Raw genomic sequence first — 14099 nt, forward strand, 5'->3', positions numbered from 1 at the left:
ATAGAAAGACCAGGGAAGAGCTCGAATAGATTTGGATAAACGGATGAGAAAATTTCATTTGTTTGAAGGACAAACCAAGCCAATTCATGATTTCCATGAGGAAATTAAGAGTGTTCAGGATGAGTTAAGAGAATGAAGGGAAAATATGTGAATTTGGAAGAGGAGAAAGAAAAAATTTATAAAGAAATGCAAAACGCGTTGGAAGAAAAAGAGAAAGTAATTGAGCATTTACAGAAAAGTAACAAACAACTTGAGGAGTATGCTGAAAATCTTTCAAAAGTTGTTGGTCTTAGTTCCTACCAGGGTAAGTCTGTATCAGAAGCCAAGAATAAGACTAGGACTTTGAAAACATTTCTATCAAGAGCAAATATGGCATTATGGTTTACCTCATCATTTGGCCTAGAGTTAGACACTCTTAAAGTCAGAGAGCATGAAACTGGACAGGTTCACATTGTGAACTTCCAACAAGAAAATTTTATTCAGGAACCAGCATCCAATGATGAATCTGGTAGGGATCAACTTTCAGCACTTTGCCAGAAGGAGAACAGAACAAAATTGAGCAAATCCTATTTCTGCTTGACAAGTTCTGTGTGGGAGATAATTTTTATCATGAGTTGTCAATGATGGTCGATGGACTTCCAAGGTCATATTTGGTAAAGCAATGCCGTAAAGATTTGAACAACATGTGTCACTTAGAAGGATTGAAGGGCAAGTTTCCTGGAGCCAAAGTGAGCTCTGTGGAAAATCTACTAGCAGATCACATTTCAGCCTATATAAAAAAAATCCTGGTTTTTGTGCAGAGACTGATTCAATTCAAATTAAAATCAGTGGTGATGGAGCAAAAATGACCAATAATTCTAATTTTATTTTATTATCATTTGCCATGTTGCAAAGCGGTGAAAGTGTTATGTCAGCTAAGGGAAACAGAACAATTGGAATTGTAAATGGGAAGGAGGATTACAACACAATAAAGGAGTCTTTTGGGGATATAATAAATGAAATAAATAAACTTGTTGCTGCTGCTGGAAAAGTAATTGTAAATGATCAAAACATAGACATTGAATTCTTCTTGGGTGGGGACTATAAATTTATCCTAATGATGCTAGGACTGAAAGGTGCAACATCAAATTATGCCTGTGCTTGGTGTAAATTACACAAAGATGAGAGGTGGAGAATGGATCAACATTACACTCACTTTAACAAACCTGAATTGTCCAGGTCTTTGGAAGAAATGCATGCTATGTGCACTAAGTCAAAAGATAACTATTGTTGTAATCAGCCGCCGTTGTTTAACATTGATCTTGACCATGTTGTACCAGATGAGTTGCACTTGCTACTTCGTGTGACAGATATTCTTACTGAAAACTTGGTGCTGGAGTGCATTGATTGGGACAAAGAGGAAGAGATTGATTGTCCAAGAGGTTCAGTTCGTGGAGTTCATCTGGAGAAGCTAATCCAGACAGTTAGATCTTGTGGTGTATCTTTTGATGTGTGGGAAAAGAGGGATGCTGATGGGAAATCAAGTGGCCATCATGATTGGACCAGCTTGCTGGGGTCAGATAAGAAGCGTCTTCTGGAAGAGTTACCTCAAAAGATGGCTGGGATTTTGCGTCCAGAGACTGTTGATGACATTATAACAATATGGAAAGGTTTTGACGAGCTATATAAGGTAATAACTAACTGGAGTCCAGATGAAAATCCAACAGAATTATGGATAATGGCTAAGGACTGGGTAAAATGTTTCCTTTCAATGAATGGTAAGAGGGAAGGCTATGAGAGAAAAAGGATAACCCCCTATATGCACATCATGGTACAGCACTTCCCAAGGTTTTTAGAGCTTTATGGGTCAGTGAAGATCTTTACAGGACAGGGGGTGGAAAAGAATAATGATGTTGCTCGGAATATAGTTTTGCGAAAGTCAAACAAATGGGACTCGGCATGCGATGTACTTCGACATGAGAAAAGGCAATGGGAACTGCAGGATTGTGAAAGGAAACCTAGAGCTTACACTCAAAATAATGAGTTGTATTGGGAGAGTGGGATCAGAGAAAGCAGGCAAAAAAGAAAACGAGTAAGTGCAGTCAGCAATTAAATCAAGATGGTAACCTATCTAACCAGTCAAATGAGTGTGTGCCCAGTGTATTCAGTACTACCCATGACACCATCCCTACCAGTAGCGGCAATGTGGATTATTCTAGATTAACAATTAAGGAATTAAGGCAAGAATTGAAAAGGCGTAATGCAAAAGGATATAGCAGAAAGAGTAAAGCAGAACTTATCAAACAATTAACTGAAATGTAAAAATAACTGTATATAACAAACCATATATAAAACTTAAGAATAATAGTATATTTAATCTACTGTAGGAACTGTAACAGATTGTCGTACAAAATCAATTGATAATTTTTCAATTAACATCTGCCGACTTTCCTGAAGTGTTCCACTAGCCATGCTAAAACTTTTCGGTGACTTCTTTAAAAATGCCCTCACTTTAACAGGGTATTTTATTGCTACTCCATCACCAATCCTATTTAAAACTACATCCCAATTGTCTACAAACTTACATCTAATAAAATTGTTTTTTTTCTAATAATAAATACTTGTTGTCCCTTGATTGTCTTCCCTTCCCATAAAATAAATATCTAAAAACATCATGCTCAAAATCTAAAATTAACTTGTTCCTGTTCTTTGACTTTAACTTTGTTGTCAGAGCCACCTGTAGAAAGTCGAGATTCCTACATAATCTCTCAGGTGGAATACATGGCTTGTTATAACTCCTGAAAAAGAAAATATCAAGTACACATTTAAGAATTTAATGTAGTGTACATGTTTCCAATTTGACAATTGTTAAGCAGCTTTGCATTATCAGTTATGCATCATCAATTGCAGCACATCAACTCATTCAAACATGCAGAGAGTGCACAAACATTTATAAGAAATATTACACATTATAATGTACTGAATTTAATAATACTCAGTCACAAAATACCTTATGAGATCAGCAGTTAAATTATCTTCCTCTTCCCATGTATTTTGGAAGGCACTATATCCTTTCCATTTTACCAAGTATTCCGTCTGTGAAAGAGATAATCAAAAAATGTTATTCAACGGGATTTAGAATCAGCTGCCGCTGTAAAATACTATTAAATACACGATTTCAAATGCATGTATATAAAATATAAATTCATTAACATTTCCTACCGTATTTCGCACTCTCTTCTTTGAAACCAATCTCTCTACTGGATAAAACTCACGAGAAGCCTTCCTTTTCCTTGATTTGAGAGATTTAGAGCCTCCCCAAAGTAAATCTCCCGAAGATGCATTGTGCATTTGAACGTAAAATCCCTCGTTATTTGCATATTCGCGCAAGCCACCCGCCATCTTTATGAATATTAATTAGAAAGACATGACGTATCTCAAAATCCCCGAGCCAACAAGCAAAACTGCTGAATTTATGAAACTGCGCGCCAGACCGCTGACTGTCACGAATTTCTGGCCAGTAAACTAAATACTGTATGCCATATAATAAATTAAATTCCTCATTAACCGAATACGTTCGGTCCGTGCTGGAAAAATATCAGACCCCGGTCTTTTATGTACGGACCTTGCTATCGCTCTGTCCGATTTCCAAGACCTCGCGGTCTGACATTTTTCTAGTACGGACCTCAAATTCGGTTAATAAGTGGTATGTCTTAACTCTTAAGACACTTATATAGAAACAATACACCGGTGCACGTACTTCGATTTTATTAGACATTTTGTTTGCATACGATCATATTTTCCAGGCATAAAAACCGCTTATGCCCAATGCCAAGTCAACTTATTTTGCATAAAAAGCCATAATCACTTTGCAAGGTGTATAATTTATTAATGTTCATAGAAATTGTTCATGAAATCGACAAATGGTATATAGCGATGTCGTAAATTTTGTGAAAAACAACCGTTTCGAGCAGATAGTAACACACATTTCATAAAAAACCCGGTTTAAACAATGTTTTTTTTTTGCCATTCCTGGCAAGTACCGTAATATAGTGAGAATGTTTAAAATCAAAATTTCGTCAAGTTTTGGATTAGTATTATAATACAAAATTCCATAAATTTTGTGTGCCTTATTTTCTTTCCCTTCTTCATAAAAATAATTATCAGTTGATGTGGTCAGTACAGTTGAAATATTGCGCCTTACTATAACCAAAAGAACTTAAAATGTGTGACAAACATATCCATAATTTTCATACAAAAGCGGGTAAAAGACTTTATATGTTACGCTTGTGCATCATTATATATACCTACTTACATAAATGATGAAATTGAAGGTTTTCAGAAGCGTGCTTTAAGAATTATTTTGTCCCATCATGCTTATATCGATGCATTGGAAGAGTTGACATTCTCGCCATTTTTCAGCTGTTAACTTTTTTAGAGAGGATACCGCTGTAAAAATTATTATAATAAATTATAGAATAACACATGGATGCCCGGAAATAAGGACTATATTTCATGTTGAAACTACGCTAATAGAATGCCATAAAATGCAATGTTTAACAGACGGACAAAGGTTACATACGCTAAATTGCAAGCACGGAGTTCTGGATTTTTTTATACACAAATAATAGTTCCAATGATATATATTGTTCCAATGATATTACTGGAAAGCCACTTCTGTTTCTGCTCCGTTTTGTAGTTTGTTGAATTTCAGAAGGCTATGATTTGGGGCCTCTGCTCGTTCCAGATAATCATTTTTAGAGCCCGTTTTATTTTTTCCTCCAACGTATAAAGATAGTAATTTTGACCATTGGTTGGGTTTGCGTAAATTTATGTGAACAGATTGATCAGCGCTCTTGGAACAATACAGCAAAGTTTCATCAACGTCTCCGTTCCTCGATGGATTAGTCTTTCCTCCCTTGCACCACGATGGTGATTGATCTATTTGTTCCAGCTTTAATTGGGGTGATTTCACGCTTATATACAACCGTTTAGGACTTGTTGTTTCCTCTGTCATCATAATACTTTGTTGTAAAACAGATTTTATTGGACCACTTTTTCCTACTCTCACTGCCTTTGAAGGAGAAATAGGGAAGACGACGTAGCCATAGACAAGACCTCTGCCGTTATGTTCTTTGAATTCTACAACATGTGTTTTTGCAGATTTCTTAATGACACGATATCTGTTGCTCGGAACGAGTTGCGTCTTTTTCGTACCACTGGACGGTTCTGCATCTACTTGCACAGCATATTCATATTTCGATTTTGCTCCTGAGGGATTTCTACCGTGGTTAAACCACGCTGTGCAATACATGCCATTTGTTGCTTCGGGTGGATTTCTATTTGCCTTATAGGAATCTTGCCTTTTGTTACGATGAAGAACCAAACCTTGGCTGTCTGGATTAGGGACATAATACCTTTAAAGCGCAAAAAAGATCAATCATTATTCAGATAACAGCACCTAATTATCTTACACCGCAAGTCTCAACGATAAAAAATATTTATAGATAAAGTTCGTCTGCGTATTTTTGTTTGCAAAACTATCATGCTATAATATCGCTTTACAAAAAGCGCGCCTTCTTCGATGAGCGCGCGCGTGTATCCGACGTTGCACATGCACTCAAAGTTAATTGCTATGCTATCATGCTTCAAACATTGTGCTAATGCATGCATCATGGCAAGCACGCTGCATAAAAACAAATGCGTTTTCATAAAAAAAGTATACGAAGAACCACTTTTGTCAGTATTGATAATGCATTGATTAGTTACTTCGCTTTAAAAAAACTATCCATGGCCAAAAATACAGGTTAGTGGTGAGGTGTGTGGGTTCATGCGGTTCAGTTTTTATTTCAGGATCAGTTCTTAGTTTTGTATTAATTTTGACATGCACCAGTATATGGCTGCATTTCTGGCCATGATTGCATTATTTCGAAATTTATCACACAATAATAAAGTTGAAAATAATTAAAAATATATCTTTCATCATGCACAATTAATAAAGTTTGTCGACTGCGAGAATACATACACGATGTCGATTTACGTGGAATGGTTGGTATTTCCCTCTCTATAATTCTACAAATATATCTGGTGCTGGTATTTGGTGAAAATACATATTTCTCACCTGTTTCCATTAACATCCACCAGTATTGCCAGTTCAATATTTGACCAGGATGTTTTGGTCGATAAACCATTATTATTGCAAGAAAAGATATTTGAAGACGAAGTGCTGCTGGATGAAGAACTGGTTGAAGGCATCAAATCTTGGAACAATGTGGTATGAACTTCATAATTTTGACCATTGTGTTGAATGTTTGATCCAAGCGATACAATGAGATCGTCGTAGAAAAACACTGATTTCTTGAAGCGAAAATCAACTGTCTTAAAAGGTGAACTTTTTTCCCCAATATATGTGGGTTGTTTAAAGTCCATACCAAATACACCATTCCGAGATTGTCTTTTGCCTTTACTACCTTCGAGGAACAAACCACCGGCCATAGCATTATCCGCCGGGTTGTACTGTCGTGCACTACTGCGGCTATAGGTTGCCATATCTGTATACGGCAGGTTAACTGCAGTGGTACCAGGAATTTTTCTCCAATCCCATCCTTTGTCTATGTTTTTCGAACTCAGGGCTGCCTCACTGTTTGCTATTAGCATTGCTCCATGACTGCCATACATTCCATAGATATTATCCTTGCCACTTTCAAAATCCCAAACAAACTTGTCAAAACCTTTCATGGAAACTGCCCAGTCATCTCTGCGATGTACGCTAAACGATCCAAACTGTTTTGCCCAGTGACCTATTGGTGATTCTTCCGCTTTATAAAACCATTTTCTTGGGCCAATTTTGTATGTGGCGGCGAGGCGTTTTACTCTTTCTATGATTTCCAAAGAACCCAGCGTGTTCAAGTAGTAAATCCTTGATGCTTTACCCTGGCAAAGTCTTTCATTTAATTCGCCGGTACAGCTTCCAGGAACTGGTTGATAGAGTCGGAGACACATGCGAACTTCAGCTAAATCAGAGTTGAAATTCGGATCACCGTTGGCCAGGTAGTCTTTTGAAGGAGATTTCGTGGCCATGTAACAATAGGCTGGCACCATTTCAGCAAGAATGGCTTGATCATAACGCGGAAAACGCGCACCAATCGAACTAGGAGTCGAATAGAGAACAGCGCTTATTCGAAGGACTTTTAATGAGTCGATTATATTCAATTTTATCTGGCTACTTAACTCAAAGCTGTTTCTTCCAGCAGGGAAGAAATCAAAGCAACTGTATGCAATGCTTGAGGACCATATGCAGAGGCGTAAAATGTCTTGTGATGGAAAACCGTGTAATCTGGCTTAACAAGTCCCGAAAGTCCTTCAGTGACACTCAAGGCGTTCTCAACCCATCTTTTAAATGCGTCCATATCTCGAATCTTTTTAGTCTTCTCTTCCTTATTACTTTCAGGCATCGCAAGCACGGCCATCAATCGATACAACATTGCACTTCGTATCCTGTCCGCGGTACTGCCCTTGAACTCAAACGTTTCTTGGTAAACCTCTCCAAACTCCACATACCATTTCATCGTTTCAACCATGTCTGAAGCGAGATGTTTCGCATCAAGAACATTGAATGCAGAAAGCCCGTCATTTGAAGGAGTTCGTGGTCCATGGAGCCAAGCGCACTTCCTTTGCTCAACCCTTGATCTTTTAAGTAATTCATAAGCCCAATTATCTTTGTTTTACGAAGATTACTGATGCTCTCTAAAGCTCCCTTGACATGTTCAACGCAGGCTTTTTTACTGTTGAGCATTTAGGAGCCATATCGTTGCTGGTAGAATCAAACGAACGGCTATAGGAAGCTCTAAAAGACGCCTTTAATGAAGCATCTTTGCCAGTAATTGCTTCCACATCCGCATCAGCGAGGGTATTTCCGGAATCACAGTTATACTTTTTAGCGAATTCACAGGCGACATGTTCGACCTCGACTGTACGCGACTTAAGATGAAATTCTAACGTCAACGGAAGTAGGACCCTATGGTGAACGAACGAAAATTCTTCTATTCCACCGCGAGCTTTCGATTTGTCATTTCGTGAAAATAATCCAGAATTGGGAGTGGTCGAACCACCTTTTAACAACTTCTGATATTGTACTCGTGCATCGTCAAAATATTTCACCAAACTGTCCCACCGATGTTTAAGAAACGAGTCAGTTGTAGAGACACTGTGAGGGATTGTTGTAAATGCATGGGTGTCACTTGCGTACCAATTAATTAAACGTCGAGTTATTTCAGTAATAGCGGTCATTTTTGAGGAATCCACTGTAGAGGGTAATGAGGGATACGCAGGTTGTAGGCTCCAACGGTATATTTGATGCCAGAACGATTTTCGCCTGTGTCTTAACAAAGCATCTTCTTGAGTTAAACCAGAAAATATTTTGCTACAACTCGTACAGTAGTTTTGGTTTGACTCTACATATGTTAGAGGTGGGACGATTAAATCTCGTGTTCCAGTGGGAAGCTTATCAAGAAATCTTAAAAAGTCAATGTGCAAAGTTTTCGATGATGTTACGCCGGAAGGAGCTGTAATTGTAAACTGTTTGACTTTTCCGACGTAGTTTTGTTGCCCGCGGACTGATGCAGATGATGTTGTAGAACATCCAAAAAATTCCGAGTATGATACCCATGCTCCTCTCCAGCCTTTAAAATTGAGAGAAAAGGGAAAACAAAAATTTTTCTCACTGGAATCTTGCAATTGCCGAACACAGATAGATAGACACTTATTAGCCAATGCTTCCGAATTATGAACCCAAATTTGTATTCCAGCGTTCCTTTTGATTTGCACGTTCTTTGCGGAAAGATCCCAAGTCAGCTTCTGTGCCGCACTCCATTGCCATTTCAGTGATTTTGATCCTTTTTTGAAGCGACTTGTGGTGATTTGCAAATTGGTTTTTGGGCTGATTTCGCTCGGAATTGAACCTTCGAAGTTATATTCTAGAATGAGAAAGAAAAGGAAAGAATTATACACCTAAAATCATTATAATACTGTTTTGAAACTTGAAAAAAGGACCCACGCTCCTCTGGGAAATTCTAGTTTTAGGGAAGAATAGGAAGAGTCGATAGCAGATGGCAGTTTCAGAAAATTTTTCCATACTTCGAAGGTACAAACTATAAACCAAACGGGGAGGTACATATTCAAACTATATATTGCGATATGCATGTGCTGGTTTTGAATGTTTTGAGTTTGAGATTTATTAATTTTTTTGTTATTTTTTTTATTTTGTAAACATCTCGAATTGAATGGGTCTGCCAAATAAATATGTTTGGACTGGGCAGATATCAGTATATTTACTACAGTATCTATATATCCAGCAATACTCAGTTCTAACTATATATAAATACACGCATCCAAAGTCCCTTGGCGCTAATATAAAATGCTAGCATTTTCAACAGTGAAAAGTTCTTGTGAAATGCAGTTCTCTTTTTTTGCATATGCATTTAATCATACAATCATCGCGTGGATTCAATCAATCAAATTAACCACGTTGTTTCTTGTTGCCTGGCGACAGATCATAGGAATCCTAGTTTATTCGCAACAACCAATGAAAACCGTGATTTATCGATGATTCCATACCGTAAAAGCAAAGTTATTATGGAGTGTATCCATCTTTAAAGGTATAATTGGAAAATACAATAATGACACAACAATGTGGAGAAGCCAAATTTAAATTTCTTCTGGTTAAATAATTTTGATGATAAATTGTTGAACCGTTTGATTTCCTTTTTGAACGTCTTTTTAATATCATTTCTTAATATAAATATAGCTCTTACATTGGATCTTCAGCAATCAATTAACTCAGATTGTATATTAAAACTGTTAGAGACTATAATGTTCGTATTTTCTTTACTTAAAATGAACTAAAAAGTTCAAGATTGCTCTCGGCTAAAACAGTCTCTAACCCTTAAATAACAAGAGAAGTATAGTGAAAGACAAAACTATAGTCACATGAGTAAAATCAAATACAATTAACTCGAGCTATAAAATTCAATTGTGCATGAATGTACTACATACAAACAGTTTTCGCGAAATTTCAAATATATAGTTTGAAATACTTTTTCCCAAAATTTTGTGATTAAACAATCACACGTTGGTTAGTTACCAGTTCTAACACGTCTACAACTTTTAAGTTTTAATAGAGATATTATTCTACAATATTCATGTTTGCATTGTGTTTGACGACCTACCAACTGCAACACTTGAAATTGCTCCCGGAACGAGAACAACGAACATTAAGACAAACGCGCAGTTCATATTTCTATCCTCGCTCGTTGATGTTCTAAAAATTAAAAATAAAATTTATCAACTCAACTAAATCTTCGAAAAAATGCACTTTCATTATACTCAATTGTTAAACGGTACAATCACACGTGTTTCATAGTAAAATGTAAAAAATGAATAATTTCCCTTTGAATTTACACTAATTATATTACGGCAATCTCTAGCATTACGTTCTCTGTTGATAAGTTTTGCAAACAATCGAGTTTGATAAAAATGTTCATGCAGTTGGACTGGACTGTTAAGGCAGTGTTACCCTTACTTTATCTTCTGTGAACAATAACTTCAATTCCTCTCCTAAATTTTGGAAAAACAGTGATCCAGATACTCGCGCTGCAAAGAACTTTACCGGCGCGAAGACGAAGATAGAAGGATTGCTTCTTATCTCTGACATGCCCATCTTATAAAACTTCAGCTTTCAAATGTTTTAGCGTTGATGTCATTTATCCGGATGATTGATTTTAACCCAAATGAGAAGAAATGAAAGATGTTTGCATAGGCCTTCATCATCAGTACGATTCACTTTCAAAATGATCATTTTTATTATGAAATAAATATAAAATTGAAGCATATTTTTAGTGATGAATATAGGAATAGTTATGGATATTCATGCAGTTCGTATTTTGGTTGAATATTTTTCTGGTGTCATATTGTTCCGCTTCAATGAACTTTCTGGTTGTACTGTGCGTAGAACTCCGGGATATGTCGTCCAACACAGCATGGAAGCAACCTTCTTCAACATCCAGTCAGTTTAATTAAAGCCGAGATGCCACCAAACTACAAATATAACGTTTAGATAGCTTATTAATTCGCAAGTGCATTATGATTTCCCAGCAACTTTCTATGATTAAATAGCTAAATATTTACTTTACTTTCCCTCCTGTTGGGACTTAAATAAAGCTCTCATGATGATAAAATACACCTAAAAAACTCCCTGCAAACATGTAACATATTATAAACTTTATGATAATATTCCGACGGAGGTAACTTCGGCCTAAGAGTATAATTTGAAATTTAAATGTCACCGCACTTTGCCACAAGTTGTCAACAACTTGTCAAGACTTGTTACAACAACTAGAAGCAAGCAATGTGACATTTTGTTGACAGCTTGTCGCAAGCTACACTGACTTGGATTAAGCAATGTGAACACATCTTGTTGTCAGCTTGTGAACAAACTATTTACAGACTTGTTACAAACTGTGCGTTTTGGCGTCTGTTAAATGTAGGCTTCTTTCGGTTCGTGGGAAATATGACGCATGGTCTAAAAGGGTTTTAACGCAACCTTATCGCCGCAAACGTATTCAGGAGACAGGAACAACAATCGTTTGTTTTTATATAACACCGTCGGATTTACAATGGACAGCTTTGAGGTTATCAAAATGGTGTTTCGCAAAGAGGACGACATTTAACGCTGCGCTGGAAAACTGAAATCCAACTTCAAATCATTCCACTATGTACAGTATACACAGCGAAGTCTTTAATTTTTATTATTATGTTTTATTTGATTGTCAACTCGACCGTAAAAGCCCAGACCTTATTAGATCTTTGATTTACAATTTTCAGCATCATATACGTGTTGTGTAAATATATATATATATAGCTATATCAAATAGCTATTATACGCAAAAAAATCCGAAATTCTGAAAGTTTCGATCTAAGCTAAGGGTTTCGACAAGAAAATAAAGAAGTATGTGCTTTATTTAATTCACTATATTCATGCATGCCGGGGCGAAGAAAACAGTTTTTGTGGCGGGGGCATGCAGAGATTTAGCTAGTAAGGCTAGGATACATTCCTGCCACCTTTGCCACCACCTTAAACTTAACGTACACGCAGAGCAGCAAAATATATTTTCAAAATAATAACCAGGCAATAATATGATCTATTATAAGCTATCACTTTTGGTTGAACGCTTTTCCAGCAAAGAATGTAGGTGTCATATTGTTTTGCTTCAATTAACTTCCTCACGGTACCCGTGCGCAGAACTCCAGGATATGCAAGCTATCACAGCTAGCTTAGTAACCAGTTGTTTAAGAGCCGGTTAGTTTAAATAACATCGAGTTGATCGCCAATCTACAAATCTAATGTTCCGAGTTCCAGCTTATTAATGATGTTTCATCAAGATCTGCGGCTAAATTGTAGTTAGATAAATGCGCTCCCTCGTAATTTAAAAACGATAGCTTTTATTATTTGCTGATTGAACGGAATTTTTAGGTAACATACTTTCTCATAATGCCATTTCATTTCAGTAATAAATAAATAGAATTGCTCCATGAGTTGTAGCTAATTGTGAGCTAGGCTTGCAAATCATACCGGTCGATTTGAAGCAATGCAAAATAAAAAAATTAAAAAAAGCTATCTGCACGATAGGATTCGCTATACAGGAATTAAAAGTAAATGAATATAAATACACAATTTTAAAAAACAACCAAAAAAATGGAATAAAAGTCTATAAATAATATCCATTCATCAGTAGAACTCGATGGTGTGTATTATAGAGAATAATACATGGACGCGCAGAAATATGGAATTTATTTCGAGTGTTGAGAATGATATCGAACGAGTGAGCGCAGCGAATGAGTGAGATATCTTTCTCAACACGAGAAATAAATTCCATATTTCCAAGCATCCATGTGTTATTTTGCTTATTATATAATAAAAACTGTTTTTTTGAAAAGTTTTTTATCCCCCTTCTTGATTCCACATCGGTGGATCAAACACGATAACCGGCTTTAAGCCGGTTTTCCACTAGCGATATTTTTCGCGCGAAGCGACTTTAAGGCGGTTTTCCACTAGGCGGAATTTTTCGATCGAACGAAATTTTTCGCTCAATTTTCTTTTGAATTGTGGTCGGTCAAGCGAATCCGCTTCGGTCGACTTCTCACAATTGAAAAGAAAATTGAGCGAAAAATTTCGTTCGATCGAAAAATTCCGCCTAGTGGAAAACCGCCTTTATTCCTTTGTATTTGTTCCAGATGGTTGCAGTTGAGAGCTCTGAAACAAAAGTAAAATGTCGCTTCGCGCGAAAAATATCGCTAGTGGAAAACCGGCTTTAATATCATGAATATTCGCACATGCGTTATTATCGCTTTTCAAAATGGCGGACTCGTCAATAAAACACTGCATATTATATAATAAACAAGATGCCCGCTAGGCATTAAACTGGCATTGCTTGAGTCGAGCTAGGGCTATGACAATATTCGTAGGGCTATGTTCAGATATTCGTAGCACGTCATGACACAGTTCATTGACAACGTCGTTGTATTGTTTTCAATAGATAGTACTAGTGAGAACTCGTGAGATTGATTTGAGATTGTATTCAGTTTGATCAGAGAATTCATAGCGATATGGAGTTGAAAACGCTCGGCATCTTTTAGTGTAGGGCTACTGTGCTCGGCGTGTGCAGTTGTATGTAAGGTCAGCGTTAAGATAAACATGGCACTTGGAAGCCACATTTCGAAATATCTTGAATTTTTATCGTCTTTTGTCCACAAGAAAACGATGAACGTCATGAACGAATGCACTCAGCAGTGCAGAATGCACGTTAGCTTAGCAACCACGCCTGCATAGCTCGTGGCTTGCAGGTGAGCGCACCTTATCGCACCTTGCGGGTCGCGAAATTCTCGAACATAAAAATATTAATAAGAACGCTTCCCATTTTAAGAACTCGCCTGCACACGCATGCGCAATGCGAGTTAATAATAATATTACATATGACAAAATTTAACCGTGATGGTAATGCAACACTGTGAAGAAACAGTCTCGAAACGATTTGAATAGATTTACGTTATCCAGCCCATCAAAC

At 36.9% G+C, this 14099-nt stretch overlaps 1 protein-coding gene and 1 pseudogene across 1 annotated transcript; both read right to left on the reverse strand.

Annotated features, from left to right (window-relative positions):
* Positions 1–2118: 2118 nt before the first annotated feature.
* On the reverse strand, positions 2119–3381 carry LOC114541082 (chromobox protein homolog 5-like). The gene is made up of 4 exons (XM_028561067.1): positions 3202–3381; positions 2990–3075; positions 2601–2777; positions 2119–2194 (listed from the first exon to the last, which is right to left on the reverse strand). The coding sequence occupies exons 1-4, from the start codon at positions 3379–3381 to the stop codon at positions 2119–2121; spliced, it is 519 nt and encodes a 172-aa protein (XP_028416868.1).
* A 1128-nt stretch (positions 3382–4509) lies between these two features.
* LOC114541095 lies at positions 4510–7774 on the reverse strand (annotated as a pseudogene).
* Positions 7775–14099: the final 6325 nt, after the last annotated feature.

Source organism: Dendronephthya gigantea, unplaced genomic scaffold (genome assembly GCF_004324835.1).
Source record: "Dendronephthya gigantea isolate DGI-Jeju-01 unplaced genomic scaffold, DenGig_1.0 000003F, whole genome shotgun sequence".
In the NCBI taxonomy this organism is placed as follows: Eukaryota; Metazoa; Cnidaria; class Anthozoa; order Malacalcyonacea; family Nephtheidae; genus Dendronephthya; species Dendronephthya gigantea.

What these genes read in the sequence shown, in the direction of transcription:
- LOC114541082 (XM_028561067.1), bottom strand. Translation starts at nt 3,381, where the DNA reads ATGGCGGGTGGCTTGCGCGAATATGCAAATAACGAGGGATTTTACGTT. An exon ending in AGAAGAGAGTGCGAAATACG is followed by an intron (nt 3,076 to 3,201) that starts GTAGGAAATGTT and finishes TCTCTTTCACAG; the next exon opens with ACGGAATACTTGGTAAAATG. An exon ending in TTAACTGCTGATCTCATAAG is followed by an intron (nt 2,778 to 2,989) that starts GTATTTTGTGAC and finishes TTTCTTTTTCAG; the next exon opens with GAGTTATAACAAGCCATGTA.